Genomic DNA, 13,027 nt, shown 5'->3' on the forward strand with positions numbered 1-13,027 from the left:
TTCAGAGACACACAGAAACACACACACACACACCTACAATGGACATTTCTAATACAAGGAAAGGTAAAAATGGCCCCTTTGAGTCCAGGACAGGAGCAGCTATAGGAATGAGGCCGACACTGTTGAGTCACACACTGACCGACCGACACACACACACACAGATGACACATGATCGGATGGTTGTGGGAATCCTGTGTCTAATTCGGGGAAATGATTTGTGAGTCGTGAGACACAAAGAATGATCCAAAACCTGAAGGAAGGACAATGGGGGCAAAAATATTTACCCTGACTTGATTACAAGCACGCACATTCACACGGAGTGGATTTAACCTTCACGGCACTCTGACCTCTCGACACCCTCGCCTGTTACCCTAGCTTGCGTCTATTCCTCCCTCCCTCTGCATGCCATCCAATAATGTCAACTACGAGCTCCTGTCAGTCTGTTTTTAAACACAAGGACAGAGACTCAATTACACAGCTTTTAGGGAGTGATCGCACACCCGACACACAGACACACCTGCTAACGGTTGTCAGATTTGCTGGCACAATGTCAAAGGTCAAATCAATATGCATTCCAAAACAATCAGTGGCTTCCAGCGGGCTGCATTGTTTACATCACTTGATTAGGACGACAGCTACTTTTTATCATCGGTAGCTGAACGATAATCCAAAAAAAGACTAATGAACAGCAAAATAAAAGCCATTGAAGTGCTTACTTTTGTGGCTCCCTTAACTGCTCTCAGACACTCAATTTGCAGCAAGTAGCAACATTAACACCACAACAGAAAATTAACACCAGTAAGCTGATAGATCGTGGAGTCTTCTGTAAATCTCATGTCTGGATCTGATCCTCTCTCTATTTTATATCTAATTTTGACTTCTACATGTATCCAGCATGAGATCATGGATCGGCTGGCCAGAGCTCACTAGACAATAAATGTCTTCCTGCTGTGACAAATGCATTTAGCAGCCAATTATAACCGCTTGTTGTCCGTGGTTCATATAACTCATTCTGTGTGCCCGACACTTCTCTGGCGAACATACAAAAGGACCCAAAATAACGCCGAGGGGTTGAGCGGGACATCAATCTGTGGTAGACCCACGGCCGTGTAACCCTAAACCTTCACCTTCCTTTTAATACCATCACCCCCCACCTCCTCTCACGCCTTAATACCCACACATACCAGGACAGAGTTGGCCCACAACAAATGGTTCACCAACAAAGGGCAGAGTTCAGCCAGTAGCACTTGTGCATACACACACGAAATAAACTAAACTCGCACAAACATTTAGACACATACGATAAGATCAAACAAATGAGAAATTCAAGGGAAAAAAAGGTGTGTGTGTGGGGGGGGCAGTAGGCAGGCACGACATCCCATTTCCATAACCCCCCCGGTCTCTGAAACTCCTGTAACCTTCGACCTGACTCTTCCCGCCACATTAGACTTCAATTTAAAACAAGAGCGAGAAAGACGAGAGCCAATCAATGGAGGCATTCCCCACCAGAACGTACCTCAGGGGAGAGGAGGGTGCATGGTTTGGATTTGCACTTAGACAGAGATGCGTGCATGTTAGAATTACAAAAATAAAAAGCCTCCTAAATCACGACACCAAAGTAGAGTGCAAATGTGACGATTAAAACGGGGGCGGAGGTGCAAAAGCCAATAGCCACAAATACATCAGGATGCCGCTTCTGAATGCCAGCTGGCATTTCTGTATCGCTGGAGTCGGAAACTACTGAGAAGTACTTGGCTGATGGCTAGTTGATGTCAGCGCTCCAGAAAAACTCAATGAAAACAACTTCAATTTGGTGAAACAAAGGCCCAGCCGAAATTCTATTGGCTTAACAAAGTTTAACCTTCTTGATTAATGCCGTACCATAGACTAAGTACAAACGTATACATGCAACATGTGTAGAATAAAATGCAGAATAGTAGTTAAAAAAAAAGTGTGCGTGGGAGAAGGGGGCAGGGGGGGGTTAACAAAAGAATAATTGATTCGACAGATTTAATTGAGACAGCCCTAAGTTCAAACTCATTTTACATCATTACTCTCAAGTAAAACTCATTTTGGTCGTGGGTCACGTTATAGTTATGATTTCCCTCAAAGGGCCGTTATGAGAGAAACCTAAATGGTTAATTGTCTCATTGGAAATCCATAAATTGATGGTTAACGAATTTTGCGATGAAGGATAACAAGGATACTGTAAACAAAGGAGTCTTTTTTCTTTCGGCTTGTCCTGCTCGGCGTTGCCACAGCATGTTATCTTTTTCCATCTAAACTTGTCTTGTGCATCTTCCTCTCACACCCACTGTCATCATGTCCTCCCTCACAACATCCATCAACCTTTTCTTTGGTCTTCCTTTTGCTTTTTTGCCTGGCAGCTCCATCCTCAGCACCCTTCTGCCAATATACTCACTCTCTCGTCTCTGAACATGTCCAAACCATCTAAATCTGCTCTCTCTAGCCTTGTCTCCAACACATCCAACTTTGGCTGTCCTTATAATGAACTAATTTCTAATCCTATCCACCCTGTTCACACCAAGCGAGAACCTCAGCTTCTTCATTTCTGCTACCTCCAGTTCTGCTTCCTGTTGTTTCTTCAGAGCCACCATCTCTAATCCATACATTGTGGCCGGCCTCACCACTGTTTTATAAACTTTGCCCTTCATCCTAACGGATACTCTTCTGTCACACAGATCACAAGACACTTTCTGCCAACTGTTCCATCCCTCTTGGACCTGTTTCTTCACTTCCTTACCACAGTCACCATTGCTCTGTATTGTTGACCCCAAGTATTTGAAGACGTCCACCCTCGCTATCTCTCCTCCCTGGAGCTTCACTCTTCCTCCCCCACCCCTCTCATTCACACACATATTCTGTTTTACTTGGGCTAATCTTCATTCCTCTCCTTTCCAGTGCGTACCTGCATCTTTCTAATTGTTCCTCCGCCTGCTCCCTGCTTTCACTGCAGATCACAATATCATCTGCGAACATCATGGTCCAAGTGGATTCCAGTCTAACCTCGTCTGTTAGCCTATCCATTGCTACTGCAAACAGGAAGGGGCTCAGCGCGGACCCCTGGTGCAGTCCCACCTCCACCTTAAATCCTTCTGACGCACCTATGGAACCTGTTACTGCTGTTCTGCTCCCCTCATACATGTCCTGTAGTATTCTAACATATTTCTCTGCCACATCACACTTGCGCATGCAGTACCACAGTTCCTTTCTTGGTACTGTGTCATAGGCTATGTCTACAAAGATACAATGTAGCTCCTTCTGACCTTCTCTGTACTTTTTCACAAGCACCCTCAAGGCAAATAATGCATGTGTGGTACTCTTTCAAGGCATGAAACCATACTATTGCTCGCAGAAACAAACAAAGGATTGGTGACTAAAAATGCTTGCAGTATTTTAACACTATTTGTTGCATATGAGAACTTGACATTTTGATCCAGATTTTAGCAAGAATCATGGACGCTCATGTGCATGCTTTCGCAAGCCAATTAAATGTTGAGCTTGACACCTAAGGCTCACAAGATGATTGGACTGGAAAAATTGTATCCGAACTGCATGTGCAAATCTACATGCTGTGACAACGGTATCGTAACTTCAAAACTACTTTCTCCCTAACAATACAATGGCTGTGTCTCAGTCACAATGTCACTACAACATAGTTTCTTGGCACTAAGATGCTTCAAGATTGCAACAAAGCCCTACTATTCTATTGGACACAAGGAATTCAGAGCCATTTTATGGCATTTTGTCTCAGAAATAGCACAAAAACCGTAAACAGGTGAGCTTTTCCCTCTCCTTGAGTTGTCACCTTATCATGATGGGGGGGGGGATTTGTGTGTCACAATGATCTTAGGAGCTAAATTGTCTGGGGCTTCATGCTTCTGACAGGGTCACCAATGGCAAACAGATACTAGGTGAAGGATCAAACAAAGCATGGCTTTAAGACGCCTATGACAAACAAAATAATTGAATGTAGGATTCCGTTTCTAAGGATTGGGTCACAGGAGCCCCCCTCGGAGGTGGGGCTTAAAGGCAAGCACCAGGTGCCTAGGCCTGCACCCATGGGGTCCACCCAGGCACTACCTGAAAATGTGGTCCCCCTTCGCATGAGCTCACCACATGTGGGAGGGGCCGTAGGGGTCGGCTGCACTCTGAGTAGGCTGGTGGCCAAAGGCAGGGACCTTGGCGATTTGATCCCTGATTACAGAAACTGTCTTTAGGGACGTGAAACGTCACCTCTCAGAGAGAAGGATCTCGACCTGGTATGTGAGGTTGAGAAGTTCCAGTTAGATATATTCAGGCTCCCCTCCACACACTGCTTGGGCTCTGCCACCAGTCCTCTAAAGAGGGGTTGTCAAGCTTTTTGGCCTGTGAGACCCTTGAGGCAGCTGATGGGTAATTGCTGGCCATGCGAAATGCAGCTTTAATGGTCCCTGAGGCAAAAACTTGGGTGTGGGAGGAGTGTGGTGAGGCCCTGAAGAACGACTTCCAGAAGGCTTCGAGGAAATTCTGGTCCACCATCTGGCATTTCAGGAGGGGGAAGCAGTCCACCATAAATACTGTGTATAGTTGTGATGGGGCGCTGCTGACCTTGACTGGCGACATTTCGAATAGGAAAACTTCGACGACCTCCTCAATTCCTCCGACACGCCTTCCCATGAAGAAGCAGAGTTTGAGGTCTCTGAGGCGAGCTCTGCTATTTCTGGGGTTGAGGTCACCAAGGTGGTTAAAAAGCTCCTCAGTGGCAAGGTCCCAGGCGTGGATGAGATTCTATACGCTTTGGATGTTTTGGGGTTGTCCTGGTTTACACACCTCTACAGCATCGCATGGACATCAGGGACAGTGCCTCTGGATTGGCAGACTGGGGAGGTGGTCCCCTATTTCAGGGGATCGGAGGGTAAGACTTCTCAGCCTCCCTGGTAAGGTCTTTTCAAGGGTGTTGGAGAGGAAGGTCTGCCAGGAAGCCATATCTCAGATTCAGGAGGAGCAGTATGGTTTTTGTCCTGGCCGTGGAACAATGGACCAGCTCTTCATATTGGCAGAATCCTTTAGGGTGCATGGGAATTCGCCCAACAAGTCAAGATCTGTTTTGTGGACTTGGAGAAAGCGTTCGACCATGTCCCTGGGGAGTCCTGTGGGGGGTGCTCCGGGAGTATGGGGTACCCAACACCCTGACATGGCCTGTTCTGTCCCTGTACAACGGTGGGGTGTCAGAGTTTGTCCACATTGCCGGCAGTAAGGGTTCCAGTGATAATTGGGACTTCACCGAGGTTGACCTTTATCACTAATTCTGTTCAGAACTTTTATGGACAGAATTTCTAGGCGCAGCAAAGGCATAGAGAGGGTCCAGTTTGGTGGCCTCAAAGTTGCATCTCTGCTTTTTGCAGATAATGTGGTTCTGTTGGCTCCATTATTCCATGATCTCCAACCCTCGCTGGACCAGTTCGTAAATGAGTGTGAAGCGGGTGGATTGGGAATCAGCACCTCTAAATCTGAGACCACGGCCTTCAGTCGGTACAGAGTGGAAAGCACTCTACAGATGAGATCCTTCTCCAAGTGCAGAAGTTCAAATATCTTGGGGTCTTGATCACGAGTGAGGGGAGAATGGAACCGGGATCGACAGGCAGATCGCTGCAGTGTTTGCAGTAATGTGGACTTTGTATCTGTTGTAGTGAAGAAGGAGCTAAGCCAAAAGGCAAAGCTCCCTATTTATCGGTCAATCTATGTTCCTCCTCTCACCTATGGTCACGAGCTGTGGGCCGTGACTGAAAGAATAAGATCGTGGATACAAGCGGCCGAAATTAGTTTCCTCTGCAGGGTGTCTGAGCTCTACGTTAGCGATTTTGTGGGAAGCTCGGTCATCCGGGAGCGGCTCAAGAGTAGAGTCGTTGCTCCCCCGCAATGAGACGAGCCAGATGAGGTGGCCCCCTGGATGCCTCCCTGATGAGGTGTTCCAGGCACGTCCCACCGGGAGGAGACCCCCCCGGGACGACCCAAAACATGCTGGACAGACTATGTAACCACCTGTTACCAATACTTAAAACATTTTCCATATTTGCAATAAATAAACATCGAGTGACACCTTTTCTCAAAATCCATGGTTCAAGTGGACTGTTTTATTTTTATGTCTCACATAATTCATTAAATGTCGAGTAACACTGAAAATCACTCCCCAATACATGCTGCCAAAATGTTAAAGAAATGAGCTAGTTGCTATAAACTCCATGTTACACTAGCATTTGAACTCTTGCGTCATTTGTGGCATGCTTGCATAAAAGTAAGTTTCTTTCGGCTCATGATCAATGGTATTCTCAGTAGGTTATGGTTCTGGTTTGTGATGTTGGCAGTCTAACAATATATATTTGGAAGGATCAAGTCATTTGGACCTTCGACTCCCTCAGTCCTTGTATTAAAATCTACGTTAATATTTAAGCTAATGAAACTTTGCACAAAGGCATAGAACATATACGCTGCTTCTACATTTACAAGTTGCATCAGTTATGCAAGACAAATTATTACTTATCCACGGTGGAACTTGGTTCGCACATTCCCCCCTCAGTTCTAGGTTGGAGGTTCAAAGTGTCTGTGTAGAGACTGCATCTTCTGCCCCTGCTCACATGGGTTTTCTCAAGGGCTGCTCTCACATACCAAAAACATGCATGTCAGGTTCACTTCAGAGTCAAATTGTCCACAGGTGTGAATGTGTGCTAGGTGTTTTTCCATATGTTCCCTGCATATGGCAAGCAACCAGTTGAGGGTGGATCCCACCTCTCGCCAAAAGCATACAAAATAAAATGAAATTGGACTGGGCTGACAGACAGAGCAGGCCAATAAGGAAAATCTTAGCAACACTTAATACAGAGGACAAAATACATTTACCCTCATTACATGTACAAAATAAAAAATGTATAAATTAAAATGAAAGCAGCAGCAAAGCTTCCTCAATAAATGTAGCAAGAAAAGATTAATTGTGAAAAACGCTACTGTCCGCTGCCTATAAACTCAGAGCAAGTCACCTGTACGGACCAATCAGACACACAAATTTTACAATGTTGCTGTGGGACAAATGGGCTGCCAAAGTAACAACAAGACACAGTTAATTCCCTGCCCTCCATTTGGGAACACAATGTGGGTGTAACAACATGTTAATGAATGACTCCCTTGAGGCAGAGCCCAACGCCTCCACGAAGGATGGTGAACATGACTGCTACCACTGTCGTGGCAAGTGTAGGTGTGTGTGTGCGTGTGTGTGTGGTGTTCAATTACTATACCACATTTAGCTGTGTATGTGACACAAGACATCTCTTCGCACCTACTTACTGAGCATGTGCTCACTCATGTTGTTCCATTAGAGAGTGTTGAAAGAAGTCACTGCATCATATTTAACATGGAGACTTTTGCGTGTAGTACCATGGGTGTCTGACAATATTTACGCGAGAGAAGATAAATATTTATTCGTCAAATTAAATTAGAAACAAACGTAAAAGGGGTGTTAATGGAAAAAGTATTAAGGAGGGCATCCAACGTCAACATGGAATACGATACAGTAGTGCCCTCTTGTGGACTCGTCAACTACTAAACCTGCAAGTCTAATGTAAAACAAGTACTGACCCAAAAATCCTGCTTTTAAAAACCTAATATTCAGTTCAAATTGATGGCTATGTATTTTTTTTAAACAGCTCATGTATTAAATACAGTAATGTGTACCTGATGAAGTGTGCAATAGTGGCACAGCAGCACTGAAAATCAAGTTTGTAGCTAAATAGTTTCAAGTGTTTAACATGACAATACAAAATGCCCATGTTGGGGAAAAATGTAGCCAATAATATAGGCTTAATCTTATCTATGCTACTTGAAGTCGAATGTATTTTTTTTTTCATGTGCGTGCTCAACTTACCTCCCTACCCTTGTGTGTGACCAGGGCAGCCAGTGGTTTGGCATAGAAACGACTGTAACTAAATCCCAAGCAGCCGTACATGCTGTTGGCTGTTAGCTTCAACGCCTTCTGGCGGATGTCGTACTGGGAGAGAAACACAAATGAGGTTTAATTTTGATAAACATTTGGTCATCTGTGAAAAAGATTTGTGTGTGTACCTGCAAGTAAAGGTCCGGGTTGATGTCATGTTGTTTCATCAGTTGTTTAACTTGTTTGCGCCGTTCCACCAGCTTTCTGATCTCCTTGGGCAAGATTCCCATTTCCAGGTCACAATCTGGAATCTCAGGGATCTCTTCCGGCTCATCCTCCTGTTGCTAAAGAAACAAAACGTCATCTTATACATACTGGAACTGCTTCAACAACAGAAGAATGACTTTAAACTTAAAAACCACAGTGACATTTGTGGGTTTCCGAAACACAGACCTGACTTATTTTTTGCTTTCGAGAAGCCTCCCGCTGCACGGTGGTGAAGCAAATGTTAAACTCTTGTATGATGGACGGATACAAGCTATTAAAGTCGAGCAGCAGCACAAACTTGTCATAGAAACCTATGGATAGATGCAAGGATTTCAAATTAACTCAACATACAAAGTAAAATGATCACATGATAATCTGAACCACACCCACCAACTTTAGGATCCAGCACCAGCCCTCCAGCATAGGCGGCCTTCTTCTTACGCTTCCCTTTCCCGGTCTCAACGTCGTCTTCTCCTTCATTCTAGGATGTGTGAAAAAGTGGAGTAACTTTTATAACTAAAAACTATACAAGAGAATGACAGAGAATATTGCTGGTGAGTTTGAGATGTTACCATGTCCACCTGCATTTTCTTAAAGGAAGGTTTGTCTGGGACGATGTAATTCTTGTCGTGGAAGGCGTGAAGCAACAGGAACTCATTTCTTTCAGACCGACCGCCCATTAGAGTACGAGACTGTAAGGAAGATCATTAGATAATGAAGCTTGATCATCAGAACAATTTTCAATGCGAATGTGCTGAGGACATGGGCGATACCATGATGTTGCCGGCAATGTTGGTGATCTGTAGCGCCAGTGGCAGCACATTGAGCTCACACATCATTTGGAGGACCAGCTTGGCATCGGTCCAGGTCAGCTCCAAAAGGTAAAGCAGATGAGGAGAATCACTGGCATGGAGACAGTTCATTTTAAAGTGCCGCACATATTCTGCAAACAAGTCTACGTCCACAAAATAGACTATGCTAGCATATTGGAATTAAAAGAAAAAACACCTGCTTCCAAATCAACTGTATTAAAAAAGTATCCCATTTCATTTGAAAACAATTTTGGGAACTGTCAATTGCAAGGTAAAAAAAAAACAATAACTCTGGCTAGTAGTGTAGTCGCAGCCATCAGAGTGATGACGAATTAATGTCTGGGAGGTGTAATAACAATAATGGAACTGAAAAAGTAGCAATACTATTCTTCACACACACTGACATCATCAAGACAAAATTTTCCCTAAATTGTAGTTTGTGGTTCCAAAATGGATACATAGATATTTAAAAAAAATAAATAAGTCAAAAAGGAAAAAAAAAAAAAAACGTGTGGACGTGGTCTTAAAGTGATGAAAGACACCTGTAAAAATTTCGGATGCTCTCTTCTGGGATGGTGACTCGCTCAGTCTTCAGCAACTGCGCAACCAAGTCGGTCAGATGGTAACTCTTGCAGCGGATCAGCTCCTTGGCAGAAATTTCTGTGTCGCACACAAGGCGCCCACAGGTGGCATTCTTCTCTGCAAAGGCGCTTCGGCCCTGCAAGCAAACGGCCACTAGTTGTAGTAAAAATGACACTTTATCCATTTCATCATTTCCTCCTCACCCCTAGCTTTGGCATGTTGGCCCTCCTGAGGCGCCCGATCTTGGACCAGTGCGGAACTTTAAGGTAATTGATTCGCTGCAGTAGCACTTCAAGGTCAAAGCCAAAAATGTCGTGACCCTTAAAGGAACAAGCAGAAAGTCTTATATTATCACCCAACGATTAAACATACTGTGAACGTGAAGCGCAAAAAAAGAAAAAGAAAAAAAAGCTCAATGAATCACCTACCACAAGAACATCAGGATCAATTTTGTGAAGCTTGGCAAGGAAAAACCCAAGTAGCGTTCTCTCTGTAGTGGCTATCTCAACTTTCACATTCTAAGAGAGTAGTGGATCTTCAGTGTGATGGTCCAAAACATCATGGAAGGGCATCATATAACTAAAGTCACATCCATTTGTCAAAACAGAACGTTATTATCTCTGTCAAAGTTGATTTATTTGGCACCGTTCTTGTACAAAATCTCATTTCAGTAATACAGGGTTGCCTCATATGCCTCACAATCAAAGGTTCCGGGTTTGAATCAAAGTTTGGAACATTCTAAATGACCTCCAAGTGCTACTGAAGGTTTTCTGAGGGTACTCTGGCTTCCCCCCACATTCACAAAATGGTGCATGTTTGGTTAACTGAACATTTTAATTACCCAGACGCATGAATGTAAGTACGTGCGAATGGTTGTGTGTGTGTGTGTGTGTGTGTCCTGTTACTGACTGCCAACCTGTCCTAAATGTAAACCTACTCTCTCCAAAAGTCAGCTGCGATAGATTCTGGCTCACCTACGATCCTGAACAGCATAAGCAGTACAAATGCAAAGGTGAATTCAAATGGATGGACTGTTGAAGTGTACCTAATAATGTCATAAGTGCAAGGAATCGCTCTAATTTCCTACCAAACTCATAACCTAACGTTATCACGCCTTCTTTTACATGGCACTATAAAACCCTACTTTTCTCTGATCTAATCTACTAATTTTCCTCAGGAATGTCAATGATAGCTTCTGTGCCAGCTCACCTTCTTTCTTATTGCATCAGTAAAATCATACGGGAAGATACAGTCGGTAGGTTTGGTCACCACTGCAACATAATATACATTTGATGAGCCTCGCTCACATCTGTGTGACAAAAAAAAAATCATAGCAGGAGCTCACCACAAAAATGAGTTTGATAGGGCGGTTGAGGTGGAGCTTTGTCCATATGGAAACTATGGTGGACAAGTGCTGCTAGAGACACTATCTGCACAAAGGGAAAAGAAACAATCATACAGTCATCCATTGTAAGAAAAAAAAATATGACGTATAACAGCTTAATTTTTTCCTTCAAAGTAAAACCAATCAATTAAAAGCCGATACATCAGCTCTGACCTCATTGTGATGGGTCTTCGGATTCTGGACCGTCTTGAGGCTGATAGACATGACTGTGACAGGCGGAGGTACCAAGTCTTTGACCACGGTGACCAGATCACTCCTCTGGGCCAGAGCTTCGACTTTGCACCAGCTCACCGCCTGACTGAGCAGCTCTATAACACAAAACAAAGCAATATTTGTATTTCTATGTATGTTATCTTTTCATTCGAAATAGATTGTCGTACATTACTTTATTTAAAAAAAAAAAACTGAAAAAGAAATCTGTTCTTACGTGGTGTCTTGATGTCCAGCCAACATGGCCCTTTAATCTTCCTACTAAGGAGGAAATGTTCCAAGCTGGAAGTGTTAGTTCCAAAGATGTGGGAAAATGTTGCCCCCTTGAGGTCAAGCGGCAGAGCAGGGAACTCTGCCTTCAAAAACAAGTAAGATCCTTTTCATCAAAAAGGGAAAGAAATCTTACTACATGTGCATTTACTCACTGAATAGCGGACTTCCAGGTACTCGCTTTGCGTGGGCACATCAGGAACTTCAAAGGCATAGTTCTTCTCTATTTTCTGAAGCCAAAATAAGTGTGAGGCTTGACAGAAAAATATACATGCCTCACTGTAGGTAATTGCAGAGGCGAGGGAGTACCTTGGACTTGAACTTCATGATCTTAAACTTGTCAGAAAGCTCACTGAACTCCTGGTAGATGTCCATCATTCCAACGGGCGTATCAGATACCTCCCCTGTCTTGGGGTTTACCTTCTATTGAGTAAAAACACAAAGACTAAGATTTAAAGATGTTTTCAAGTAATTCACTAACAAGTGACAATTATTAATGCAGTGATGTGTTTATGGTTGTCATGTGCAACATACGTATTCACGTGGCAGGATATACATGGTGCGCTCTATGTTCCTGACAGAAACGCAGCAGCTTGTATAAAACTGGGCCGACTCTATCCACACCTTTCCAAAAAGGTACACCACGCCTGTGTGAGAAAAATAAGGGGAAATTGTAAAAGAATATACAACAGATGTCAGAGGATACATTCTGCCATACCTGGTTGACTGTAAGAGTCTTCAAAAGCATCCAACCAATAGAATCTGAAAACATTTTCACCGTCTGGACCCGCTACAAGCGGCAGCTTGCTGGAGTCCACTTGCACCTCAGCAGGAGCCTCGCTGACTGCGCCTTCCTCATCCTCCAACCCCCATGAGCCTCCTGTCATGCTGCATCCGGAAACAGAATTAGAACATTGGTTAATCACATAATATCGTAATCTCTTAAGATCTGCATAGGGAACAAGATCTGAGACAGACTCTCCAGTTAGCCCCAGGTCGTCCCTGGGATCTCCAAAATCGAAAACTCACAAATAAAGGGGCCCACATATTCGTTTGACATTTTGGCTCTCCAAATGGTATCCACTCATATGAAGGATGGAACGCTATGCTTGGTAGAATATTCCCATATGGACTGTGGGTTTTCATTGCACTTAGGGTAATTTAAATAAAACAAAACTTTGCTGAATTCACCCAAATTATCATGACCCCATCCATTTTTCGCTTATCCTCACAAAGGTTGCGGGAGTGCTGAAGTCTTTCCCAACTACCTTCAGGCAGGTGGCGGGGTACATCCTGAACTGATTAGCCCATCACAGGTCACATAGAAACAACCATCCATCCACATGCACAATCACACCACAGAGCAATTTAGTCTCCAATTAATGCATGTTTTTGGGATGTGGGAAGAAACTGGAGTGCTCACAGAAAACCCATGAAGGCACCAGGATAATATGCAAACCCCACACAGGCGGGGCGGGGATTTGAATATCTGCTCCAACTCTGGAGCCATGGTATAGCAGGGGACCTTTATTCGATTCTGCCTGGGCCATAAAC

At 44.0% G+C, this 13,027-nt stretch overlaps 1 protein-coding gene across 4 annotated transcripts in view; it reads right to left on the reverse strand.

The window, feature by feature from the left end:
- Nucleotides 1-13,027, reverse strand: part of pola1 (polymerase (DNA directed), alpha 1) — a 69,650-nt gene that overhangs the window by 52,582 nt on the left and 4,041 nt on the right. For 3 of the 4 annotated variants that reach the window (XM_061804942.1, XM_061804940.1, XM_061804939.1), the window contains exons 10-26: nucleotides 12,192-12,361; nucleotides 12,008-12,120; nucleotides 11,783-11,896; nucleotides 11,629-11,703; nucleotides 11,421-11,559; nucleotides 11,147-11,301; nucleotides 10,934-11,018; nucleotides 10,798-10,859; nucleotides 10,017-10,106; nucleotides 9,792-9,908; nucleotides 9,549-9,724; nucleotides 8,968-9,097; nucleotides 8,767-8,886; nucleotides 8,585-8,675; nucleotides 8,381-8,505; nucleotides 8,116-8,271; nucleotides 7,919-8,041 (exon numbers count right to left, since the gene is read on the reverse strand). In XM_061804942.1, coding sequence (XP_061660926.1) covers nucleotides 7,919-8,041; nucleotides 8,116-8,271; nucleotides 8,381-8,505; nucleotides 8,585-8,675; nucleotides 8,767-8,886; nucleotides 8,968-9,097; nucleotides 9,549-9,724; nucleotides 9,792-9,908; nucleotides 10,017-10,106; nucleotides 10,798-10,859; nucleotides 10,934-11,018; nucleotides 11,147-11,301; nucleotides 11,421-11,559; nucleotides 11,629-11,703; nucleotides 11,783-11,896; nucleotides 12,008-12,120; nucleotides 12,192-12,361 — 2,041 coding nt within the window. The remainder of the gene's footprint in view (nucleotides 1-7,918; nucleotides 8,042-8,115; nucleotides 8,272-8,380; nucleotides 8,506-8,584; nucleotides 8,676-8,766; nucleotides 8,887-8,967; nucleotides 9,098-9,548; nucleotides 9,725-9,791; nucleotides 9,909-10,016; nucleotides 10,107-10,797; nucleotides 10,860-10,933; nucleotides 11,019-11,146; nucleotides 11,302-11,420; nucleotides 11,560-11,628; nucleotides 11,704-11,782; nucleotides 11,897-12,007; nucleotides 12,121-12,191; nucleotides 12,362-13,027) is intronic. The other variant, XM_061804941.1, reaches the window with a different exon arrangement.

Source organism: Syngnathoides biaculeatus, chromosome 19 (assembly GCF_019802595.1).
Source record: "Syngnathoides biaculeatus isolate LvHL_M chromosome 19, ASM1980259v1, whole genome shotgun sequence".
Classification (NCBI taxonomy): Eukaryota; Metazoa; Chordata; class Actinopteri; order Syngnathiformes; family Syngnathidae; genus Syngnathoides; species Syngnathoides biaculeatus.